The sequence below is a fragment of the Musca vetustissima genome, unplaced genomic scaffold (assembly GCF_032173495.1).
Source record: "Musca vetustissima isolate MV318-11 ecotype Yass unplaced genomic scaffold, APGP_CSIRO_Mvet_v1 utg2070, whole genome shotgun sequence".
NCBI lineage: Eukaryota > Metazoa > Arthropoda > Insecta > Diptera > Muscidae > Musca > Musca vetustissima.
Genome location: NW_026880403.1, coordinates 102,907 through 130,737, shown reverse-complemented (window position 1 = coordinate 130,737; position 27,831 = coordinate 102,907). Strand labels below are relative to the sequence as shown.

At 33.9% G+C, this 27,831-nt stretch overlaps 1 protein-coding gene across 1 annotated transcript; it reads right to left on the bottom strand.

Annotated features, from left to right (window-relative positions):
• Positions 1-282: 282 nt before the first annotated feature.
• On the bottom strand, positions 283-5,691 carry LOC133325997 (T-box transcription factor TBX3-like). The gene is made up of 5 exons (XM_061534675.1): positions 5,588-5,691; positions 4,708-4,876; positions 1,636-1,903; positions 1,422-1,559; positions 283-939 (listed from the first exon to the last, which is right to left on the bottom strand). The coding sequence occupies exons 1-5, from the start codon at positions 5,676-5,678 to the stop codon at positions 283-285; spliced, it is 1,323 nt and encodes a 440-aa protein (XP_061390659.1). The 5' UTR covers positions 5,679-5,691.
• Positions 5,692-27,831: the final 22,140 nt, after the last annotated feature.

Here is a 27,831-nt window from a genome sequence, read left to right as displayed (position 1 = left end):
TAAAAGAGAACATATTCAATTTGTATTTATTTTGTTCTTTATTTATTCTTAAATGTTTAAACTTAAAACTAAATTTGTTTACAAAGAGTCTTCTTAAAAAACTAACCTAAAAACTAATTTAACAACATTTGATTACTGTTTAACAATTAAAATTCTTTGAAAGGTAGAATTTACGAGAATAGGGCAAGGGGGAGGGCGCGCAGAGATGCTCAGCATTTCCACACCACACAAAAGACGACGAATCACATTCCAATCTCAAGCCAAAAAAAAAAACAGTCGACCTTAAAATGCCAAAATAGCTGAAATGCTGAAATTATTTCTTTTCTGGGAGTTGGAATTTGATTGATTGGCAGGAGGTGTGGGAGATGTTGTTGGCGATGAAGTATTTGATGAAGTTTCGGTGTTATCCGTTGAGGGAGAAGATGTTGCTGGTGAAGAAATAGTTGTCTGCTGTGTTGGTGGGGAATCTCTCAGCAGGGTCTGCAGAGGATGTTGCATCAATGATGCCGTTGCCATTAAATGCTGTTGGGGATGATAAAACGATGAGGTGGGTGAGGTAGAGTAGGCGGATAACTGATGACCATAATGTTGTTGTTGTTGGTGGTGGTGTAAGTGATGTTGCTGTGTTGCATATTCCTCAAAACGTGGTGAAATCGATCGAGAGGAACGTGATGAACTGTAGCCTGACTCTTCGTCGGAATTTTCCGAAGGTCTTAAACGTTTTTGCTGGGGCGATTCATAACTGCCAACACTGGAACGATCATCTTCGGTCTTAGATTGGCAATCATCACTCTCTTCACCTTGTGTGGAATTGGAGGATGAGGGCGATGTTGACGAGGAGGACGACATTAGCTTCCTTTTACATTTTGACTGACCAGTTTCACGAAAACCTTTGGCAAAGGGATTGTTGTCAATTTTTAGTTTGGTAATGCGATCATTCTAAAAATAAAGAGAAGAAGAGAAAATAATTCATTAATAATGTTATTCAAATAGAGGAGGAGAGAGAGGAGTCTTCTTTGAGTGTCTCTTGTTATTGGTCGGGTTCCGGGGAGTGTCAAAAACACTTGAAATTGTCAAAATTGCCGCCAGTAATTAGCTGAGATGTTCGACTGATGTCGTCACTACTACTGTCAGCGTCATTAAGTGCATGGTGACGCGTCACATTAAGTGATCACTTGAATTGTGTCTGAGTGTATGTGTCATTTTAATATCCTGTTGCGTGTGACCTTGCTAGGCGTGACATTTTTATTTAAATAATTGTCCTCAAACATGAGGATAATGAAAAGTGTCCTGAAATGGAACATTGAGTGTCACTTTACACAGTGGAGTGGAGTCCTGTGGTGTCATTGTTGGTTAGGGAGTTTTGTCTAGACAGTTTAAGTATGTTTTTTATTTTAAATATTGCTACTATTACTACTAACCTGATAGGCAGTCACGGCAATGAATTCGGTTTCGGGGAAAACGAAATTTTGCTGGGGAGACCATGGAAGCTGAGTTAAATCCGAGGTCTTGATGATGTGTAAACGTGGTTGATATTTATGCATGCTGGCCAAAACAATCTATAAGAAAGCAGAAAAAAGAATGATGAAATTAGTAATCTATTCCAATAATTGGGGGTTTGTTGAGGAAACCTACCTGACCACTGTTGTCGAGGGTATTATTGGTTAGTTTAACCTTGTTGAAGAGTATGGCCTGGGATTGCCAATGTGAACCATTGGCGGGACTGTCGGGATGCAAAAACATTCTTTGAGGCGATTGGGGTTCGGCACCGCCAGCTGGAACCCATTGTGAGCCGGAAAATTTGTAGCGACAATCGCCAATGGGTACCATTTCCAAAAGCACACAATATTGGGTATCTTCTTCGAGGCCCGTTACCGATACACGCATTGAGGGGAACATACGTCTGCAAAGCAAAAGAGAGGGAGAGAAATAAAATTAATAAAAGAAAATATTATCACCATCACATCTGCTTCTTCTTTTTTATTATTTTTTTCTGAATCATGTTCTACAAACAAAAAACTGGGTGTTAACCGGCTATTGATTTGTGGCTTTGCATTTGAGTAGAGTTCAAAAAAAAACAAACAAACAAAATCTCTATGTCTCACACACAAACAAGTGAAATGACTTGGCAGCATATAATTATCATCATGAGAATGATGATCATCAAGATCATCATCAAGGTAGGGTGTTTTATTATAACAGCAGGAGTTATTGAAAAAAAGAGTACTGGCGCCTTTTGACAGATTTGTGTATTCTCTCAGCCAGCCAGATCAGACAGACAATCGAACAAATTTCAATCCCAAGGCCCAGAAGGCTAAACAAGTTAACAACATTTGAAATGTGGGTAGTTACTGTGGGGAATTTGGCTTGTGGTTTTTTTGGAAGGAGTTAAAACGATACCAAATCTTGTTAAGAAAATGATTAATTATTGTTTAGACGGGAATACTAAGAAGTAACAAACACACTATTGAGAGGTAAAATAAAAATAATTGTAAATTGGGGCATACTTTTAGGGGCTGAGACATGTGGCAAAGAAAATTTTGGGAATTTTTATAAAAAATAAAATAATACATTTTTCTATGAAAGAAAATTAAGACAATTAACAACATATATTTTGAAAATTTTTAATTTGTTTTCAGCTGAGTAAAAAATTTTTTATGGTTTCAAAAAAAAAAAAAAAAAAAAAAAAATATTTGAAAACTTCTTTATCGATCTGCTAAAAATACAAATGTTTATTAAAAAAATATTGTCTGATTCCAAAAATATTTCCCTTTGAACAATTATTTTTTAACCTTCCCTTCTTAATTATACAAATTCTAAACATATTTATATATATTTTATAGAATTGATTTTCTATCTCCCTTAATTATTTTTAAACTACCTTTAAGAATTTCAAATTAAAAATTATTATCCCTAAAATATTTATTTTTCCTTTTCATAAGAATTCAATTAGTTGTGAGAACCTTCGAACCCGCTGCTGTCGATTTTTGGCTAATTTCATTTTTATGTATTTTTAATGACTAACTAATGAAGTGTACTAACACACACACACATACTCATTTGAAAAAAAAAAATCAAACACAATTTCACCCAAAACGAACTTTTAGTAGGAAAAAGGTAGGTCACTTCCAACAAGACTACCCTACCCAACCCAAAGCAGCCCAACCGAATGCGATACCCAATTTTTGTCAGTAAGAAAAACTAAATGAAAAATCTACATAATTATGTTAATTTCTGTGTTATGTTAAACACACACAGAAACAACATAAATAATGTCGCCTGTCGTAATTTAGTGGATTTTGGGCAGCTACCTGCTTTATGGAATCGAAAATTCTTCTTTCTGTCGATCACAAAACAAAAAAACAATGGACCTAATGAATTATTAAAAGAAGCCGACGACAACGTCACAATCTTTCGGGTTGCCTTTATACAAGAAAAACATATCTAGTGATATCACACAACAGCAACAACAACTCCAACAAAAATGTGTGAAATCTCAGGTAGTTGATCACCTGGCGGCAGCATCAGTCTTAGCCTTTGCACTGACCCTTTCTTTTATATTTCTCTTCATATTTGTCAATAAAAATAATAACCATAGCCATGTCTGTCTGTCAATCTGTCCGTCCAGAAAAAAATGCTCTCCTCTAAACAAAAAATCTGTATTATTGTCAACAATAACCCGCTTGCCGCTATCCTCCTCGTTCCTATTCACATTCCGCTTATGGACAAGTGTTTTTGGTTAGATTTTTGTTGTTGTAATTTTTTCTGTCTTTGTGAAAAATTGGAAAATGATGAAGGGCCCATAAAAGAGACCTAATGCTGGTTTTATGACCCTACTGGCGCCAGCAAGTAGGTTGCTTTTAATGTTTTGTTTCTGCCACAACAAAGTCGTACCGAAAAAAGTCGTATTCAACAAAAAAAATAATAAAATCTTATTCGTTACGATATTAAAAGCGTAACTAATGATAATTATTGGGAATTATTTTTATTTTTTCAATAAAAGAAAAATATTTCAAAAATGAATGAAAATTTGTTTTAAGCCTAATTTCGATTAATTTCTTTTTAAAAATATATTTCAATGTTAAAAACTGAAAATAGCTGAGACGGATTTTTAAAAAGAATGAAAATTCTGCTTCAGAAATATGAAAACAATTTGAGGAAATTTTTAAAATACATAAAATGTTTAATTTACATTTTTGTTTTAAAAAAAATATTTCGATAAAATTGTTATCGTTTGATAAAAATTGGAAAAATTATCGATTTTTTGGTAAAATTAAAAAATGATTTCAATAAATTTGTTATCGTTTAAAATTTTAGAAAATTTCTGAAATTATTTTTATTTTGAAAATCTAACCTGTTTGAAAATCTTTTCAATGGCGCCATTTCTTAAATATTTGTTCAGACTAAACGATATGTTTTCCAATATTTATCGAACGGATTGTTTGTTATCGTAAGTAGTATATTTATTTAGGATTTTATTTGTATGCATTGTAAACTCTGGTAGTTTAAATGACCGCTTCAAATTTTCAAAATTGTTTTTGCTTTTTTTGTGATTATTTAAATAGGATTGCAGTTTAATTCATAGGCGCCACCTTAATGTTTGTTTGTTTTGTTTGAAGAATACTACTTGGAAAAGTGTTTGTTTAGGATTTGAAAAATCAATAAATCTTAAATTCAAAAAAGAATGAATTATGTATATCAACTTACCTTCCACTTTTGGTTATAATCATTTCGGTGCCAATTTTATGAAATTGTTGCCATAAATCATTATTTTCCAATTTGGCCTCAACATTGCCGGGCAGCTTGGGACGAGGTGGTGCGGCCATTAAATGATGTGGCATGGGTACATGCATTGGCAGCATGGGTGGAAAGGGATCTGTCAGAAAGAAGACAAAGAGTAAGGGATTAGAAATGATCAAAATCGGAATTAAGAATATTTTTAAATTTTATAGATTTTGTTCAATTTTTTCTTTGACATTAAAAAATTATATTGATTTCGTTAGAAAATGTTTTAATATTTTGGACATTTATACATTTTTCTGTTTATTTTCTTAATGTAAAATATGAACGTATTAATATTCTTAAATTATTCTCGTCCTTATTATAAAATATTTGGGAATTCCCAAAAATCTTATAATAAGGCGAATGTAATCGAAAATCTCAATGGCGTGAATATGGAATTCCCCCTTTGTTGGGTGATGTATTAATGAAACATTTTCGACTGAAATAGGTAGTAAGAAATAACATAATATTTCAATAAAAAAAACAAAAATTTTGTCATATATAGAATCTGGCTACGAAAAATATTTGCATTATTCAATTTCTTAATTAGAATATTTTGAATATATATTTTTATTAAAAGTTGTCATTGTGAATTTTATAATTATTTGTATTTATACATTTTTTTAATTTAATAAATATAAACAATTATTCAAATTAATTTATACATTTTTTTCTCTAACATTGACTTATTTTTCAAACAGTTCTTTTAATTAAAAAAATAGTTTTTAAATTATTATATTTTTATTTTTAACTTTTGCCGTCGGAATTTTTGTACTCAATATCTGTTTTTATTCTTCAAACTTACCTGGTATGCGTTGCATGATCTGTTGTCGATAAATCTCTTGGGCAAGTTGTTGTTGCATGCGATATTCCATTAAATCGTGTACGTTAAACATTTTCTATTGTATTTTTTGTTAATATTTCTTTTGATTATAAATTTCAATTTTTCTTCATATATAAAAACGCTTTTCAATTATTCTTTTTTTTTTCTAGATATTTCAGTTAATATAATTTGTTTCTGTATGATAACTTGTTTTATTTTCTACACGGCACATACAAGTCACTTTAATTCTTCTCATAAACACAAACGACGATCTGAACGGCTAAACGTCTCTTAACAAACTGATCTTCTATGAAGATGAGTTAGTTCTTAACACTGTTCAAACAAAATCCAGTTTAACAAGATCTCTCTTTGCATGGTGAAGAGGACAAACAACAACGACGCAAAACAACAAGGCTCTCCTACACAAACAAAGTCCCCTTGTATGTTGCATCTCTTTTTCTCACACACACAGGCAATATGGCAACAAACAACTACCTGCTCAGAGCATGCCATCTTTGGTGTCTTCTGATTGGTTTAACAAACAACCCCCGTTAAGACGAATAAAGCCGAGAGATTACAGTGGGAGAGAGTGAGACAGCCAATTGCCGTTACAAAAGGGAGTGAGTTCTCATTGTGTTGTTTGTTTTTACAGCAGAAGCCCCCTGTTAATGAATGTCTGCCGTTTTGGGAAACTCCATTTTTCTCGCCATTCACTTCATTGCAAAGTGTAATTGTTAACGCTTGAGTTTAATGAATTTTCTCACTCTCATCAGATGGCCGTGAGTAGTGTGTGTATGTATATCACACCATGATATTTTTCGAATTGTTCTCTCGACTGAAGGAACACACACAAGAAAAAAAGAATGCCACAATGTGTGTAGTCTACCAAAAGAGTCTTATGATATGTAGACTATATTTGGAATCTGGTAGACTTCTAAATAACTCCTCCCCTCACTGAGTGTTCTATTATTGTTGTTTTTGCTACACGCCTAAGCTTTTGTTAATAATTAAAAAGTGCGATTTTCTTCAACAATTCAAACAACAGCAAAGATCAGACATCACAAAATGTTTGTTGAACACAGAGTTTGAGCGTCAAAAGTAATTAGGATTTGTTTTATTTTTGTATTTTTTATTTGTGAAGCCGGGCAAACATCTGCAAACAGGCAGAGCGCATGCGGGGCGTTCTAGGCTAGTCTCTAATCAAACACAATTCTTGTTGTTGTGTTGTGTTACATTGTAGATTTTTTATGAGGTTTGGTAATCATGTTTGTTGTTTCCTTTTTTGGTTACTTATCGGCGGATGCAGTCGTACATACAAATACACACACACTCACACAGCTAATTACATGGTTATATGGTTGTATTCATATATCAAAGAGTACATATTTGAATTATTTCTAGCATCTGCTTTAGGCTATTGCTAGTTCATCGTTTCTTTTTCTGTTTTTGAAGATTACATGGCCCCTTTTGTGTTTCTATTGGATTTATCTTGGCGGCTGCATTATGTACATACAAGTATGTATGGTTTTTTGAGTGTCGTTATCAACTGCCTCTTCCACAGAGTAAAATAAACATTCGGCAATCATCATTCGATTCGTTTTGAATTTTATGCACGCAGGTGTAACATAAATTGTTGTCGATCGTGTTCATTCATTACCATTAAAAATGACATGGTTTTGTTGCTTTATTGGTGCTTGGTTGAGCGTTGCTCCTGCTAACGTAGCGGCTTAGGGTTCCGATGAAATGTAATGCATCTGCGTGCGGCTTACCATGTGATTCTATCATTTGATAATCATTTGTTTTGTAGTTGGTTGGCTGGCTGGTTCGATGCTTGTTGCCGTTTCATATTGTACCTATGTTGGCAATGTGAGAAAAACATGACACCAGACATCGGGTGTGGTCTCTTTAAGAGTTGAATAGAAAAAAAAATAAACTGTAAATATAATGAGTGCTAAAGTACAAATAATAAGGCGTAATTTCATGAGACATTTATTTGAAAACGTTGTAAAGTTACGAATTTAAAGAGAACAAATATCGTATGAAATTGTATTTTATGACTCTACAAAGTGAATTTTTGGGAAATGGAAATAAAATCAGGAATCACATAATTCAGCTACAGATGGTTTTGTATTTAATTAATAAAAAATAGATTTTTCTAAATAATGAAATAGGATAAAATAATCTCATTTTTATATATTGGCTTCTAGATATTACGGCAGAAACAAGTTTATTTTATGCTCAATAATTGTAAGTCTGAAAAATACATATATTGGGCAACATCATATGTGTGGACATGTATAGAATATCTTTATTATTAGCTACACGATAATTTGTAACGCCACGAAATATTAAGTATACCGATAGGTATATGTTCAGTTCGTATTATACTCATTTTAGTGTATATTTTAATAAAAGCATTATTTTCAAATTTGCTCTCAACATTGCCGGGCAATTTGGTGGTGCGGAAATTAAATGATTACCCATTGGTACGTGGATTTGCAGCATGCGTGGCAGGAAAAATACAAAATTATGAGAAAATTAGCATATTATGGTGCACAAATTCAACTCACAAAAACACATGTACGGGAAAAGTTGACAGTGTTTGATACTGATACCAATTCAATCACTTTAGCTTATATCCATCATATTAATGTAAGAGGGCGGAGATGGGAGATATACTAATACGGTTATCATAAGAGAGTCAAAATATCGCGAAATTTAGTGGTAGTTGTGTAGAGTATTTTTTGTCGATTCTATGCTTACCTTACTTAAGGTGGAAATGTCATATATATATGTTTCATGCCGTCGGAAGTTATTTGCCAATAATGGATTTTCCACTTATTGGGTGAATGGATATTACAAAAATTTTTTGTATACAAATAAGACCATAAAGTGGAGTGGAATTTAGCACTCCGTTTGAAAACCTTAAAATATTTAACGGAGACCCCATAAACTATATATGGGCAATATTGTGTTCTATAAATAGAAATAAATCTTAAAAGAAAACTATATTATTAAATATACATTTAAAATTGCGTCTAAATCGCGTAATACCTAAAATCATTAGATGCGCATGCGTTTTCCAGGAAGTGCTAAAGTTTATCTTCCCATCCATGTATATTTTGTGAAATTTCATTTGACGGCTAAGACGTACTACATGTTGCATTGAAGTGCCCAACAACTCGTAAAACGCGAATAATTTCCGAAAAGTCTATATGGCTTCAACGCGCATCCGATTGCGGTGTGCACCTTAAAAAGAAATACATCGATCTATACTTATTACAATGCGTTCCATTAAGAGCCATGGTCCATGGATGGCTCAGGGCACACTATTTTTGAGGTAAATTGCGTACATCTCTCTTTCGGGTGAAGTTTTTCAAGTTATGTTTTCCCAAAAGAATATTCTTAGCTAATAATAATTTTAAAAAATCCAAATACGTGCACTTTATGTTAAAAAGATTTGGAAAAATGGGCCGCGGAAAACATTGACCAAAAGAAAAACGAGAACTCACTCAAAATTTATTTCTGAAGGAAAAACTTACAAATTTATACAAGATGTAGTTGGCTGTTCTGCGAAAATGAAACGCGTGGGCGATGAAAAAAGAATCTTAAGAAGAGTTCGAGATGAGCCCATATCATCTGTTACGGAATTAAAACAAAAATGTAACCTTGAGTTCATGCATGGGGGGGTCAAAATTGTTTTTGATTTAATTCGAATCTACACTAATTCAAAAATGTCCCAACAAAATTTCAAGTGAACATCTTAAGAACTCTTGAAAATATAGCCGATTTATTGTGTCAGCATCAAGTGACGGCTAAAGGGTTTCTCAAACTTTAAACGCGTTTTTCTCTTTTGCGAATGGCGGGCACGATAACTCAAAAACTAATAACCCAATTGATTTCAAATTTTGGGACGTTTCTCTGTGAGCGTATAGCTATCGTATGAACTAGGATAGAGCCAATTGGTGATTTTCCAAAAATATTTTTTCAAAGGTCCGCTATTTTGTTAATTTTAGAGCGAAGTCAATAATCCTAGTTCATACGAGAGCCAGACATGTACTCTTTCTAACACAGTTGGAATTTTCGGATTCCGATGTTCCAGTGAGGAGTTATCATGCCCGCCATCAAAAATATGGACTTTTCTTTAATTACAAAAAACAACAACAAAACAATAACAAAATTTTTTTGGTAATTTTTTTTTTCTTCTCTTTTAAATCTTCAAATATATATGTGCCAAGTTACAAACCTTAACAAGCATTGGTATTGATTTACCAGCCCATTGAAAATCTTGAAAAATTTAAATCGAGAATGGGTGGGGTTCCCTTAAAGAGAGCAAAGAACTAATAAATAAGTGAAAAAAGAATTTAAAATTCTTTTGTTTGTAAATCAAGAACACCAAAATTGTATGTTCAATATAATAACTGCTATTATAATGCACGCTACTGTAGCAAAGATATTGCTCAATCTGTTGCGGTAGCTGGTACGTAAGCAGTAAATCCTTTTTGTTTTAAGGTCGACCTCTTTTTTTACTAAATTCCAGGCGTGGATCAATCCGGAATCTACGATACTTCACATAGTTTTTATTAAGAGTGAGATATGGACAATTTTCTTTCCTCAGAGAGTAAGTGACTTTCGTAGACTTTTGTGTTCCATTGATTTAATTGATTAAGTTGCATTTGAACTTTATTTGTAGTTTCCACTGGATTAAAGCAAGTGGCCAAGTAGCTGTATCATCAGAAAATGTGACATCAGGATTAGCTGGCTTGTCGGATGCAGGTCCCATTACACTCTCATTATTTACAGACACAAAAAGGTGTTTTTAACAACGATTTATTTCTAATTTTTTATTTCTCATTTTGTACAATATTATTTCCAGTAAGATCCAATTGAACCGTGTGCTTCAATGTCGTAAGCGCATTTCCGAAATTAATACAATTTAAATTTTGTTTGCATTTTAATCGCTGTCGCAATTTTTATGTCTAATTAAAACCCACACATTTCGTCTGACACAGCAAACAGTTTTTTTCAATGTCAGTCAACACATTTGTGGTGTGTTAGCAATTTCAGGCTTAACTTCTACTATTTATGATGCAGAAAGATTGCATTTCCACGAACGAATAAAAGACAATTAAAAAAAGTTTCTCAGTCAATGAAAACGAGATGTCTCAAATTTTTGGCTAATTTTGTCATGTCACTATGAATAGGGATAAGACACGTTCCCCTCACAAGTTGCATATTGTTAAAACAAAAAGAGAACACTATAATCCACTTGTAGCTCCGAAATAATGAAAAAATGAAACAAAGCACAAATTTTGGACGTCTGCCATGTGAATTTGTAACGCCACACGTCAGCATGAAATTAGATATTTTCCTTCCAGTCTTTCATTCGTTCTTTTCGGTTGATAACCTTGAACTTGATGTAACAAATTAAAGCCATAATATTTGTGGCAGAAAATTAAAGGACAACAGAAGGAAAGGAGTTGAGGAGAATTCCAATTTGTTGCATACGGTAAACATTAAAGATATTTTTCAATGTAGAGGGGACCCAGTTACACCCACTGCCATGAGGGCAATAAAAATGTCACAAGAAAACAAAATCAGGTGCACATTCTCAAAGCATTGCTAATAAGAGTCAAACAGCTAATTTGATTTAGATGACACACTTTTACAATTTCAAAACAATACTCGTACATTGTTGTTGGTGGCAATGCACCAACTACACTAAAATGAAAAAAAACATTCTGTAATTACTGTGACAAAATGCAGTAGTGGGAGTGACTAGACACAGACTAACTTAAGCACCACCCGTCGATAATTGAAAACAAAACATTCCATTAAAGGACATACGGCAGGCGACAACAATTATGGACAATTACATCAGGAAGATGGAACAGCGGTTGACGTATCCGTCCTCCTCCGTGCACTTGAGTTGTTGAGATGGAATTTTTGTTGTTGCGGCCATGTTTAGGGTCATGTCATCATAACATAGCGGAAGGCGGTGACACTTAAAACAAATTGTCTCAAGTATACCTGCCACTTAATGACGATGTGTTCGAGATTGCCGACAAGCAGTGTCGCCAAATTCACTGTAATAACACTTCGGCTAAGAAGGGCAAGTAGTTCATTATTTAAATACTTATGAAGATGTCTGTTTTAATAAAAACAAGAAAAGCAAAAACAAATCTGTAGATACAGTTTAGCGAACACTAAAAAAAAAAATTGTAAAAAGAAGAAGATATCGTGATAAGACAATTTTATTTTTTAAATTATTTTGAACAAACAATTTTTAATACAACCCGTTCATAATCATCTTAGTTTGTATTTAAAGTATTAATATGAATAAAATGTAATGTTCAAAACTAAATAAATAAATACATAAAATATAAAACGAGGAATATTATTTGTATAAACACTGCATTAAGGGGACCCCCCCATTCTCGGGGTCAAAATTTTTGTTGATACAATTCGAATCTACACTGATTAAAGAATGTCTCTACAAAATTTCAAGTGAAAATCTCAAGAACTCTTGAAGATATAGCCGATTTATTGTGTCAGCATCAAGTGACGGCTGAAGGGTTTCTCAAACGCGTTTTTCTCTAAACATTTTTTTGCGAATGACGGGCACGATAACTCAAAAACTAATAATCCAATTGGTTCCAAATTTTGCAACGTTTCTCTGGGAGTGTATAGAAATATTTGCTATGATAACTTCCGAATGACCGGATAAATTCGAAAAAGGTCCTCGTTTAGACATATCCTAATAGTACGATCCACCCCTTCAAAAACTACACTGTGAAGCAATATTAATTTATTTTGAAAATTACGGTGTGCTAAAAATGTTCCATATAACATTAAAATTTCATGTAGAATTAGTAGTACAATTTGCAATTTAATTGAAATCGGCCTTCATAGCTTCAAATTGCACATTTTTTAAAATAAACCTGTTAAATTGAATTAAAATAAAAAATAGCTTTACAACTTTCGGAGGCAAAAAAGGGTACTATCGGTGGTAAACAATGGAGAACCTCCGGCTTTTATAATTTCAAATATACATGACTTTAGACATCATTGTTAAAAATGGGTAAATTCTTCGAATTGTGTGAACATGTTGAACTTTAAATACTCTTTACATAAATAAGAAATATCAAGTATTTTCATTGCACTTTCAAAATTTGGCCAGCGCTTTCCTTAAGTATGATATGTCTGGGTCACTTACGCGACGTAACTCACTTGAATTTTTTGATGTTTCCGTTTTTATTTCTACAGTATACACACTTGTAGCCATTAAATTAGTATTTATGCTAAGAACAAGAAGAAAAAAGTGACAATTTTTTTTTTCTTTCTTTGATTAAGATGCCTCTGAACTTTTTTTGAAGCTTCCACTGGGTTAATTCTAGTGGTCATGTTAGCTGTATCATCAGCAAATGTGTTGTGGTTCCATACCACTCCCTTGAGGTACACCAGATCGTCGTTATTTACAGAGACAAACAACTTCGGTCGCTGAGGTATGATCTTAGCAAGTAAACAGGTGCTGTTAACACCGATTTTTTCTAAAATATATATCCCAAAACCCAACAAATCCAACTTTAAAATGCCGAATCTAACCGAAAGGTACTTTTTATAGTTTTTTTTTTTAATTTTTTTCTAGCAGTCTTCCAAAAATATTACATTTTTATTTGATGACCTATTATTAAAATATTACAAAAACATCTGTAAAACCAGTAAGGAAAGTAGTAAAGTCGGGCGGGGCCGACTATATGATACCCTTCACCACTTTGGGTATATTCAACAGATTAATGCTAACAGACGTCGAATTCTGCAACTTTTTCATTTGTTCAGATATAGGGTTGCTTCTTACAATGGGACAAAATTACCTAAAATCGGGAGACAATATATATAGAAGCTCTATCCAAATCTGAACCGTTTTCAAAACTTTATACATTTCAAAACCTTAGTACGTTGTGCAAAATTTGTGTAAAACCGGACGAAAATATATATTTTGGAGCTGTATCTAAATCTGAACCGATTTCAATGAGAATTAGGTTAACTTATATTAACTACATTAAATCGGACGAAAATTTATATAGGAGCTATATGTAAATCCAAATCGATTTTCACGAAACTTAACGTGCACTATTCTAGACTTAATTAAGTACGCAATGCCAAATTTCGTGCAAATCGAAAGATATATAGGGACTTTGGCGCACCCTTTACCAAAAATCGGGCGAAACTATATATTTAGGAGCTATATCTAAATCTGAACCGATTTTCAGGAAACTTAGCATATATCATTCTAGACTTAATTTTGTACACTATACCAAATTTCATGCAAATCGAAAGATATATAGGGACTTTGGTACCCCATTTACTTTAACTCGGGCGAAACTATATATGGGAGCTATATCTAAATCTGAACCGATTTTCACGAAATTTAGCACACATCGTTCTAGACTTAATTAAGTACGCTATGCCGAATTTCTTGCAAATAGATGGATATATAGGGACTTTGGTAAACCATTTACCTTAAATCAGACGAACATATATGGGAGCTATATCTAAATCTGAACCGATTTTCACGAAACTTAGCACACATCATTCTAGACCTTATTCAGTAGGCTATACCAAATTTCGTATAGCCTTTCGCATTTTAGGAACATATGTCATAAAAAGCGGCTGTAATTTAGCATTTCTGGTTTCCAGTTATAATATGTCGATATTACGTCCACTTTTTTGTTATGCCCTTTTTATAAATATGTGAAAACTCTGTATAAGTCCATTTATTTATTAATTAGTTCCCCTTAATAAAGATTCTTCCCATTTTCCCTTACATTGAACAAATGGGATTCCCAAAATCATACGTATCATAGTATTGTTCCACGCTGTGATGGAAACTTAATTTTCAATAAGTGTCGGTATACATCTGATGGAAGGTATACAAAGTTTCATCCGACCGATCTTAACGGCTTTTAAAAGTGGTTTGATTAACACTTTCTGGACTTATCTAGCACCCTCAAATCTGAAGCAGAGGGAGAGAAAAGACTCTTATTATAGATGACCCATCAATTCAAAGGTGTTTTCCGGTCAACGAAGTACTGTTTTATTGGAATTGGAACTATTCGAATAAAGGAGCGATATAAACTAGTCAAACCTCTTCCAAATCGATTTTCGACTTTTGCCGACTAATGCAAAATCGAAAAAAAAAGATTTTTTTAATTTATTGTTGTTTGGGATTTGAGATAATTAAACAAGTACTTATAAAGAAGATCCTCAATGATTAAAAGTCGACTTTTCAATACAAAAAGTCGATTAATCGAAAGTCTATTTACCCCCCAGCCTATGGTTTGCGGAGGTATTTGTGAGGGAGGTACCAGAAGCAGTGGACCAATGGATCCCATCTTCGGACTTAATCTAGACATCGTAAGGATAATGGGTTGTGCAAAGTTTGGTTCACATCGGATTATCCATTCGCCTGATATTAGATTTACAAATATTGAAAATTTTGACCATTTGTGGGCGAGGTACTAGAAGGAGTTGACCAATGGGTCCCATCTTCCTACTTGATCTAGGATTGGTAAAGATAATAGGTTGTATAAAGTTCCATTAACATCAGATAGTCCGTTTGCATGTTATTATAAAATTTATTTTTAGCACAATTTTGACCATTTTGTGTGGGAGGTACCGAAAAGTGTCCCGCCTTCAAAATTGATATAGGCTTGGTAAAGGTAATAGGTTGGGCAAAGTTTGGTTCAAAACGGACATTCCATTAGCTTGATATTGGTATTATAAATATTGGCAATTTTAACCCTCTGTTCAAACTTGATCTAGACTTGATAAAGATAATAGGCCGTACAAAGTTTTGTAAAAATCGGATATTCCGTTTGCATGTTATTATAAAATTAATTTTTAGCACAAGTTAGACCATTTTGTGGGGTAGGTACCAGAAGGAGTGGACCGATATTCCCCATATTCGAACTTAAACTAAGTTTGGACGAGTGTTATCGTGCGTACCAGCCAGCCAGAGGAACAACGCACGGACGTGCATTGCTAAATCGACTCCAAATATTCTGAAATGGAAATTGGTCCAAAGAAACATGGGGTCTAAAACCAATATTTCGATGAGGCACATTTTCACAGTATATGCTCCTTAATTTATTATTGTGTAAATAAATGCAATACTCATCTGATTTGAGTGTATCGTAATGCTCGTGTCAAGTTCGATATGACATTTTTGATTTATGTAGGACGACCCAGCAGGAACACTTTGTACAAATTATTTTGAAGAAAAAAAAATTGATAAAACAACTTGGGCTTTGCAATACATAGACAACCAGAAAAAATACAACACCGTTTTGTGAAATGTTAGCTTTTTATCTTTGCTAAATTCCCAAATCTGCAGATGATGGAAGAATATGATATCGGCGTTTAATTTTTTCTGAACCGGTTTTACAACCACGAATTGACATGAAGATTCCAATTATATTAATTTAAAAATCGCGGGTTGACAATTATACATTCTCAAATCAAAGAAATCGCAATAGAGGTTCGTTGTATGCTTGGAAAATGGATTGTTTTCTCTTGTTCGTTTTTCAAATTTCTCCGCAGAGGTATAAAATACGGAATTGGCCATTTTTGCCGAAGAAACAGACTACCATTTGCCTCAAAGAACTTCTTCGAAGTACAACCTTCGTTGGATTTGGCTCATCTTTGAAAACTTACACGGTTGATTGGGGTTTTGTTTCGGAGTCATACGCATAGGTCCATGATAGATGATCTTATAAATGTCCTTTAAATTTATATTTGTTATTCCGTTTGCAATACAGCGATTTAAATTGCAGTTTCAATTTTCAATAAGAAAATAAGAACATAATAATATGTAGATTTAGTCATATCCGTCTGTCTCTTGAAATCACGGTAGAGATCATGCGAAACAGGAAATAACTAAAATATGATGAAAATTTGCAAGGCACCGGTTTTAAATCCACAGCAAAGAAAACTTCAGAGGTATTTGTGGAGGGTAGCATATCGTCGGCTCTCTCCAAATATACGGTTTCGCTTAGAGGTATTGTTTTCAAATATGTACGATGTCCTAGGATGAATGATTGCTAAAAAATCTGTATTCAAGGATGTTTACTTAAAAATCTGTTACAAAGGACAAAATATTATCTATCGAATTATTGCATTAATTCGATTACTTGTGTATGGAAACGAATGTATACCCAGTTAAACTTCGTGATTATTAAACCTGGTAAGAAGATAATCCGCCCCATCTGTCAGGGCAATTTTGCAGCAATATGTTGTTGTTGTTATTATTTCATAAGACATCGGAATTTGGATTTTATTTCTTGGCGCCACCAAAGACTGTTCTCTCAACAAGGAGAAGAAGTCACCCAAAACAAGCAAAACGGCAGACAGACAGACAAGAAATTGTATCCAGGCTGTCGGTTATTGGAAAAACTGTAACGAACCAAAAGGGCATACAATTGATTATTTGTATGTTGTCGCATGTGTTTCTTCTGCTGTGGTGCCGCCGTGGTGTGTTTTAGGTCTTGTAACCCAGATTTCCGATGCAAACAGCAGCTAGCCTACACAGAATTATCTTCGCTGCATTGTGTCATTGTCGCAGTGCCCGATGCTACCGTAAATTCCCATTTTATCCATTACTACTCGGTGCAGTTGTTCTATTGAGGACTGCTGTTGTGTTATCTCTATTGGCGGATCTTATTGTCAACCTGAATCTGTGTGCAGTAGGGTAGAGTTTGAAGATCTGTGTGGGGTTAAATTTCGGCAGTTTTCTGTTGGGTTGTTATGTTGTGTTTTTTCTTCTTCTTAAATGTCGCCACTCCACTCCAGATAAGCATAATTTTTCCTGCTACATTCTTGTGTTCTTTATGTAATCTTTTCTCTTTTTTAATGTTCTAGTAATTTGTTTAACAGCTTCCGTTTTACTTGTACTTCTTTTGTGGGGGAAATTGGCTGCTTGTGGCCATGTAGGAAGGGTTTATTTATTTGTCATTTTGTGTTTTTTTAATATGTTGTGTTTTTGTTGTTGTTTTTGGTCTTTGGGTTACCACTAACAAAATTGTCGACTTCCATGGTGTGTGGTTTTGTAAAAAAAAAACATTTGTTTCGGCTGATGTTTATTTTTATGTTTTTTTTTCTTTCATTCTTTCTGAATATTCAGGGTGGTTGAGGGAGATCAACCAACCAACCCATTCATTGCCGATGTGGTTATTTATGTGGCTGAGATTGCAGATGGAGTATTTGTGGCAATTGAGGATAGCAGCAGATGCTGTTTTCTTTGGCATGGCAGCATGCCATAGCATCTATTTTTATTTTAAGAATAGTTTTTGGTTTCTTTTATTTTTTGTTAAGCAATTAAATAATAATTATAAAAGTAAATAACAAAATGTCGAGCGTTGCGAGTTATTATGCTGTTGTTGTTTTTTACTATTTTCTTATTTATAGATTTTAATACTTTTTATCACTTGTGGCTAGTTTTTTTTTTAGGAAATTGTTTATTGTAGGCAGCATGGAAGGAGTCATAACCATAATTTCCTATTAACATAATCATCAAAAGGGATTAGTGTCGTATTGTAATGGTGGCTAATGGTTAATGGGTAATATTTTGTTTGTATTCGAAAGATTAAAAGTTCATAAAAAGCCACGTGCCACCATAAACAATGACAAGTGTTTTTTTTTCGATAATATCTCACAAAATTAAATACATGCGGGTGTAATAACAATATTTTTCTTCAATAATATGATAAGCACTATTATTAATACCAACATTATGGAAACCTACAACTAAATATGTGTGGTTGTCCGCTTGTTATTCTGGGGATATATTATTTACGCATATAGTCCTCATAAAGGACACATCATATTATTTTCATAGGTAACAGAAAACACAAAAAAAACTTCGTTAAGTTAGGGCGCGTTGAACTTCACGAGTTGGACATTTAAAATGCCTAATATAGATCGTGGTTGTTATGTGGGGCCTAAGTCATAATAAATTGCTTCCAGGAGAAAACAAAATACTAAACTATGGATACTAAGGTTGGAAAATTTTTAAAATTTGAAAACTGGTCATATCGAAAATAATGAGTTAACTTTCTGTAGGGGTTATGTACTGTAAATGTTATGTGAATATGCTGTTTACCCATCAATGGTCCCGGAAATATTAATTATAGGAACATTGGAACTTTGATTGGAAAATACGTTAAGAACCATCAAATAAATATAACAGGATTTTATATTTGTAGAATCTTCCAAAAGGTGCACCTTATGATATAGAGAGTACTTTACCTTATGATGTAGAGTGTATAATTATGGAAGATGAGTTCAAACGTAAAATGAAATCCCCACATTTGAAGGTTTTATATAAACCCCGTTTTCGTTATTTGAAATTTTAGGAACATTTTGGCATAAACTTTTCAGTATAGCCCTAATATTAAGTTTTTGCCTTAATTACGGAAATTTAAAGATCTTCGTCTCATTTTCCCAGGGATATGGGTGTAGATTGACCTTCTGGGTTTTAGTAGACTGAGAAACAATTTTCGATATATCGATAAAGTTCAATATTGTGATATTACCATTTTCGGTATTTCGAAGTTAAAAAAATTAAAAAAATTGGTTTGTGGGCCCAAGAGTTTGTAACGCCGCGAGAAATTTGTCTTTTTAATATACCGATCATCATATATCGACTAGCTGAGTCGATCTAGACATGTGTACCTTCCGTCTGTCCACTATAATTTATGAAAACGATACATGCCACAGTTATGGACCAATCATCACGAATTTTGCATCTTGGACGGGTTCTGGTCAAAGGGAATGAAATGGACCAACAACATTATTTTTGTCTGTTTTTCTGTTCACTCTAGAGTCCACAATTATGACCGGAACATTAAGAAATTTTACACATAGAAAGGGGTCAGATTGTAGAATAAGACTGACAGACGTTTTGATGAAGATCGGTCAATATTTAGAGGGTCACATATACCCAGACGTTTGTGTGAAACCCAAGAAGTTGAAAAATATCCAAGATACCAATTTTTTTGTTCTATCTAGTCAGATGTGGGATTTTTCTTCAATACATACAGGTGTCTACGTATTCTGTATTAGAGGGAATACATTTTGACCTGATGGCAGGAAATTTTGCATGAAGTTCCAGATATGGTCAAAAACTTTCAATGGAAAAGACAATCTAATCTCATACAATCTAATGGACCAAAATTTGTTTGTGTAAATTTTACTCCGAACTCCCGAAACCAATTTCGGCCTAAGATGTAAATGGAAACAACTGAAGGACTTCCCTAACAAAACAGAATTCCTAGACCATTAGGAATTCTGTTTTCTTCTTTAGAGCACACAAACCACCCATCTCTTCAACCTAACCCAAATGTTACTCAGTGAAAACATGATTAGCAAAAGATGGCGCAGAGGAGCTGTTGACCTATAATGCCCAAGCTCGGAATATTGATCCGCAGAAACTTAGATCTCAGTGTTTGTGTAGGGTATTATATGGTCGGCCCCGTCCGACTATACTACTCCGCTCACTGGCTATATATAGGCTAATATTTTACTAAATTTTACAACGTATTTAATTTTCGCAGAGCATACATTAAAATATTCCCAATATAAAGGTCCCGACCGATTAAAACAATGTGTCATGTATGAGAACTGGTAACAAGCTCGTTCTCTGCGTTCTCCTTTTTAAGTCATTTCATACGGCGGTCAGTTACTCTCCGACGCCTCTATTTTTTGAGCACTCCTAGTTCAAATCTGTTGTTTAAATTTTAGCGGAGCTATGTTGATGCAATGGTAAGGAGGCTATACAATGGTCGACATCATGGCCACCACTCACTCAATGAAGCTTGGTTTTGATTTAAACCCTAAAAAAACAACCTTCGACTGATGTTCATGTGGCTCCCTGACTTCTAGAGACTACAAATTTTTACTTCAAAAATTGAGCCAAATGAGATCAGAATGTCAAATCACATCACATTCCAATAGATTGTTATAGACCTTCGATGAAGACGAAGGAAAAAAACACGATAATATAGAACTTCACTCTATCCACTATCTCCATAACAAGACCCAAATCTGCAATTATTGAAGCTATAATTCTTAAATTAAATAATGGCCGTACACTTTTAAGGTACGAACTGTTTTTTGTGAAAGCAACCCATCCCAAATCTATCTTAATGAGAAGATTCATTCGTTTCATGTACAGAAATTCTCAATTGCTAATCCCACATGCGGAAAATACTACACGTGTCAGCTTTTTTTCTGTTGTAAGACTTCGGAAATTGTTTTTTTTTTTTTGCCCGTAACCACAATTGCCCATAACAACTACAAATAATTCTTTGAATTGTTTAAATCGTACCTGTGATTTATCTACATCCGTATTATCTATGCCCTTCCTATTGCTAACCATGTTATTATTAGTTTTACTTTTAATTCTTTCTCTCTTTTTGCTGTGCATTAATTTATTGCTAAATAATTCATGAATTACAAATGCTGGAATTGCCAACTACTGGAATTGAGAAGCGCTTAAAATTATTTATTTTAGACGCTTTTGTGACGCGACTGTGAAAATGTTTTTCAAATAAACAAATTTAATAATTCATAAGAAGATTGTAAGAAAACACAGCAGAATAGAAGAGCAGTGAATCAGGTGAGAGGCAATAGGTGTATTCATATCCCCCCCTTCTTGATCAGTCATGACTGTCAGCCAAGTCTAAAATAGAAACAGGCGTCAACAGTTATGCCAACAGGCAATGCCAATAGACAACAAACAAAGAGATGAATAAACAAATGACAGCAGAAACAACAACAACAACGACTATGACTGACTGTTATGCCCCATGTACAGATCAACTTTTAGTCGAACAACAATGAATTTCACAGCTTAACGCAATTGTATAATAAGCTGTCTCTCAATGATGCATGCAATAATAATACATAGATGATCTACATCAGGTGTATGTTCGACTGCGCATTGGTCATATGGAGGGCCTTTTCTGGTATTAGGGCACATATTCCGTATATAAGTCGGAGAAATTAAGGAAAAGTGTACGAAAGGTACTAAAATGTGCTAAACGTGTTGGTATTGTGTGAACGAATAGAGTTAAAAATTTTGTTGCATTGGATTATTGCAAGAAGTTCACACTATATGCGTTCTACTTTTCGAGCGCACTAAATTTAGTTCAACAGGTTGTTGATGAACTATGTACGAGTTCAGGGTTCGAATTTTTTTGAAAATTCGTACTTTATGTACACAAATGGTACTTAAAGTAATACCAATTTGGTATTGAGTGAACGAATGTGGCTAGCATCATGAAATTTCCTATGGTATATGTTGATGAATCGTTTGTTCATATGCACACTCGTTTGATATATTGTATTTAGCATTTAGATCGAAATAATTTGGAAAATATATATGCGAATTTTGAGGTCGGTAAGAGTGTCTGAAATAAAGAAAGAGTGGAATGCAAAACTAGTCAATCAAGAGGAAAGACCACGGTTGTTAGCAACAGAAACAGTAGTCAAATGAACGGTGCAAAAATAACAAACACCAAGTGAGAGGTGGAGGACGATACCAAAACAAAACACACCCGAACAGTGAATGGTGGTCGGGGTTACCGTAGTGTGACCAACGTCGCAATTTACAACCTTTGTGAAGACTTGTGGATCTATGTGCAAGCTTTTAAACTTTGTGCGACTTTTCTCCTCTTCCTTGGTACGACAAGAATGTAAGTTGTACTTTCGTTTTCATGTGTAAATTCAAACTAATTTGGATACGTATACGTCCGTCATTTTTAATGCAGAGTTCTAAGGGAATTGAACATTTTCATTGAAAAATGTGGGACTTTTTATAAGAAAACGAAATTTGGTGCAACTTTTTAAAAATTATTAGCGGTCACGCTAATGGTGGCTGTGGTGTTTTTTTTTTTTTTTGTTTTTTTGTGAAGAATACCTTTGTTTTTGTTATAGAGAGAGAGAGAGAGAGAGAAACAAAAATGAGCGTAAATATTGGTAAAGTAGGCCGAAGTATGAAAATAGTTCTGATATTAATGAAATGTTTATATGTTTTTAAACCTAGGTAAATGTTCCATACTGTGCATTTACATATGAATAAAATTATGAATATATTCATATTTTTATTCCAATAATTCAAGGAGGATATAATAACATAAGTATGAAGGCTCTAATATTTCCAAAAATTTCTCCCATCAGAATTCGTTAAAATATTAGCGTATTAACAATGGCTGAATCCATAATTTCTATGGTATGTGATACCGTTATCGCCAAAGTCCGAAATCTTTCGATGTTTTTAACCATGTTCATAAAATGTCGCCCAACCTGCTCATCAAAAACCTTGTCAAGTAATATTATTTTTGATATACGAAGAGGTCTGGATTCTTTGGAGGTAATTTTGGTTGCCTTCGATTCTGAACCATATTTATACACATTTTCGATGATACAAAAAAAAAGGCCCCACTCACTGCCAGTCCGTGCATAACTTTTCCAACCAATATTTTCTTTTAAATCCGTAGATTAGAAATGTTCATCCTACCCGCTATTCCTGGGATATTTACACACATGCGCATACGCGTTCTCCTACTCTTTTCAGCTACGTCAAGCACAGTTAGAGCCATTCTGGGAGACTGACTCGGTAAATATTTGCACATGAGCTAAGATGGTTAAAATTTCATGGAATTTTATCAACAATTCAATTGAATTGAATTAATTTACGCCTCACGAATGCTAAACGAAGGTTTGTTCACATCACATCGCGTCACAAGCATAGTCATAGCGGAGCGACGTCATTTACATGCCAAACAATATTTACATAGACGGAGAATTTCATAAGTTGGTGTTGTTGTTTGTTGGTGGTACACTTCAGTAGATGAAGTAGCCAAAAGGGTTATGCTAACGTGAGCGTATGCATATGATGTGGACCATGTCCAAGCATTCAAAAACTATTTTTTTGAAAGCCCTTTCTGTTTAAAGACAACAACAGAGGCAGCAGCACCACCAACAACAGCAGCGATAATAACACTCAACGGTGTCGTTTTCAACGTTGTTCGATAATGAGAAAAGGTGTTAAATTCACTTTGCCTTTGTCATCATGTTTGTCATACATCCACACCTCTTTGCTTCTTTGCCTGCTTGCATGTTGGGCTTTGTTGGCCTGTCCATCAGCTCTATGTGTTCAGATACTGTGTCCAACTTGGATGATTACCCCATTCGAATGAATCTACCGATGGTTCGCTCCATCGTTACCTATTCACAACTAATTTACCGAAACAGAATTTGTCAAAACAACTAACACTTTCGTGTTTGTTCGTTGGTCTGTTTGCACGATGAGGCCCAGTCAGTCGGTCCACCAGCAAGCCAGCTAGATAGCTTAGCTGGCTAGATTTCGTGTTTGTTGTTCGACACCGTCACCGCCACCACCCGGCTGATGATGCTGGGGACGACTGGCTATTTTTCGAAGGTGTTAAAATATATTAACATAACAATGAATATTTCAAATCATTCGAACACACATGACTTCCAGCATAGTGTTTTCTTTTCGGTGCTGCTGTTGTTTCGTTGGGTATAAGCGAAACTCTCTATTAATTTGTATGATTATCAATTTAGCAGAATTAGTATTGTTAAGTATTGTTGTTGTAGTTGTTGGCTTACTTTATGCAATGTTGTTGAATACTCGTACAAAAAATAATAATAATTCTATTAGATAGAGTATTTTGAATATGGAAATTATGCTTATGAAAGACCATTTTGGCAGTTACGTATATGGGTAGGGGGTTTTTGTATGTGGTAATCTGTCAGAGTGGAATTTCACCAAGTGTTAGATAAAGCTTAATGTCTTCAAATTACATGTAAGTGTATAAATCACAGAAATCATTAGGAATTTTGTATTTTTGATGTCATCATCCTTAAGGCACATATAGGAATTGAGATAGGGTGCTGAAATCTGCATAGGTTTGTCTTTTGTCTGCAGGCAGGTCAAGTTCGGTCCACGTTTAGGCATAGCTCCCATATAATAGCTCCCCCCATTGGCGGTATTTTGGGGGTTTTGAGCGCGTTTTTCAACCGAATACGCTGCCATTTGTTATTTTATAGTTGTATATGGTAACAAATCTCCCTACCAACAAATTTTAATATTCGCCCCCTTTTTGGGTTCGTCCACATATAACCCCCTTTTTATATTAAAAAAGTTATATGATTTTTTCCGTGTTTGGGTTTGGTTCTAAGACTCTGTTGTTCGAGACTCTAAGGTTCGATAACACTGTGCTACAAAATAACAAAAAAATTTTTTCAGGGGTTCTAATGTACCAATTATGTTTAGTTGGAGTCCCTGGACCACGAAAGTACTTTTGATTTTTCTGGGTCACTTCGAAAATTAATTTTATAACGGTAAATATAGAGAAAAACGTGGTTTCATGGATTTTCCATTTGAAACTTGAATAACTTATTTGCTTTACAACGGATTTATATTATTCTTTTTTTCTTTCGAAGAGTACAATTTTTCCTTTCAAACAAGATATATATTTGGTACATCGGTTGAGTATTGGCTGAGTTACAGCAGTTGAAATGTGAAAAAATACGCATAAAATGACAAAATTTATTTTTCTTCGGACTGTACGATGAAATTATGATATTAAGCTATATAAGTTTTATTATATTACGGGGAAGAAAATTAAGTTAGCTTTCGAAAATGATAAAAATCAAAAAAAAAATCGGTTAAAAAATGGATGACTTATACACATTTTTGTATTGAATCTATGCATATTCTCTAAAGGAAATATGGGTCTGTATCGTTTCCTGTTACAAACCGTTATGATTGTAACAGGCAAAAGGAGACGAGATAGAACCATATTTCCTTTAGAGAATATGCATAGAATCAATACAAAAATGCGAATAAGTCATCCATTTTTTAACCGATTTTTTTGATTTTTATCATTTTCGAAAGCCAATTTAATTTTCTTCCCCGTAATATAATAAAATTTATATGGCTTGATATCATAATTTCATCGTACAGTCCGAAGAAAAATAAATTTTGTCATTTTATGCGTATTTTTCACATTTCAACCGCTGTAACTCAGTCAATCCTCAACCGATTTACCAAATATATATCTTGTTTGAAAGGAAAAATTGTACTCTTCAAAAGAAAAAGAAAATAATATAAATCCGTTATAAAGTAAATACGTTATTCAAGTTTCAAATGGAAAATCCATGAAACCACGTTTTTCTCTATATTTACCGTTATAAAATTAATTTTCGAAGTGACCCAGAAAAATCAAAAGTACTTTCGTGGTCCAGGGACTCCAACTAAACAGAATTGGTACATTAGAACCCCTGAAAAATGTTCGTGTCGCACAGTGTAATTAACCTTATATATATATACTAGCGGGCCCGGCAAACGTTGTCTTGCCTAGCAATATTATTGATGTATAATTTTTGGTATTTTAGGTTTTTTTATACACTCCACCTTAAGTATTTGTCAGAGCACACATAAAGTAACATTACAAAACTGAATATCTACAATTTGATGTTTATGATCGAATTTTGTTGCTCCCTCCACGGTTTAGGAATGAACTTAGAAATTTGCTCATACATTTCGACTACTCATAAGATATTTGGTATTGAAAATGTTCAATTTTTGGTCCACTTTAAGGGTAGCCCCCATATAACGATACCGCACAATACGCACAATATTTGTATGTTTGGCAGTTTGGTCCAGTGTTTCAACCAAAGTGGCTGTAATGTTTTATTTTTGGATGATCAATACCTCTTTACCAAAAATTATCAATATTGGTCCAAGTTTCCATGCCCCCATAGCCCCCATATAATGGTATCCCCTATTATCATGTGGTGTCAAATCTTCATACCAAAAATTAGAACATATCCATTCCCATTGTAGTATCATATATCATTCATATCATATATCATTCCGGGATATTGAATGTAAAACACATTTTTGCGAAAACATTTCTATTCCAGACCAAGTTTTGATGAAGTTTCTACATACAGTTCCCGCCCCATTTTCGGTATTGTAAAGAATTTGACCAAAATATCAGCTCGAATAATATTATGGCTACCAGATGGCATCCGATCCAATTATATTTTGACCATGTTTACTAAATTGCTATTTTGATGTAGAAACATTTGTAGATCTTGGACAATTGTTCTTTTCACTGTTAAATTGTGAGCACAACGATTATCAAACTCCGCATCTGAATTACTCATAAAATAAATTTTGTAGAAATTGATCTGCATCAAGTAGAGGTAACAGTGCACCCAGTAAGTGACAAATATTTCCTTGTATCTGTAATATTTAAATTTTTGTCCATCATTAACTTCCGATGTTTATTTTAGTACAAACTGGAATTATTATTCAGTTTTTATACCTTGAAAGTGGGCATGAAATTGTCCTGTAAACAGTTTCTATATTTTTGAATATTGGCCAAGAAGTGATTAGAATCAATTTCAATCCCATAAACTAATGAGCGTAAAGGATCTGGTGGTAGGACCAATTGTATCAATTTTACCTTTCCTCCAGGACAACTAATTCAATAGATACCACAGTGTATTTGAACGCCTTACAATATATAAAAATTATTTTCATTTCCCCAGGAAACGCAGAAGCACTGCTTCTGTGGATTCGCTCTATTTCATACCGTCGTGCTTGCTGTTGATGAATTGCATTCTTAGGCTATCTACTTCATTCGCATTCTGACATAGAAATACGACTATTCTCTTGATCTGTGTCTTTCTGGTCATCAGTGCACGTGAGATAGCTCTTCGCGTATTCGATTTACTGTGACGACCTAAGTTAGATCGTTTTCTGCTCCACATCTTACCGTAATTAATTAAAATGAGGAAATTTCGCACTTACTGAACAAAAAAGTGTGACTACCACAAAGTCACTATCACAAAAGATAATTGTCACTCACAAAGATAGAAGTATGTATGCATTCATAGAAGTATGTATTCATAGAATATTAGTTGTCGAATATTATGGTTCTTTCAGAAATTTAAAATTTTTCAAACATAAAAAAATAATTTGACACAAAATGAAATTGTCTCTATGACTATACATTTTATTTAGAAAGCATTTGTATGGTTTTTAGATGTTTCGCGGTATTTATTCGATATTTTCTCACCTTTTAAACCTTCCCTGAACTTCAACGAACATTTCAAGACTAAGATCA

Excerpts from the sequence above, each read along its gene's own strand:
- LOC133325997 (XM_061534675.1), bottom strand. The coding sequence starts at position 5,678 with ATGTTTAACGTACACGATTTAATGGAATATCGCATGCAACAACAACTT. Across the intron at positions 4,877-5,587 it reads GATCATGCAACGCATACCAG|ATCCCTTTCCACCCATGCTG; the intron begins GTAAGTTTGAAG and ends TCTTTCTGACAG. Across the intron at positions 940-1,421 it reads TTGCCGTGACTGCCTATCAG|AATGATCGCATTACCAAACT; the intron begins GTTAGTAGTAAT and ends CTTTATTTTTAG.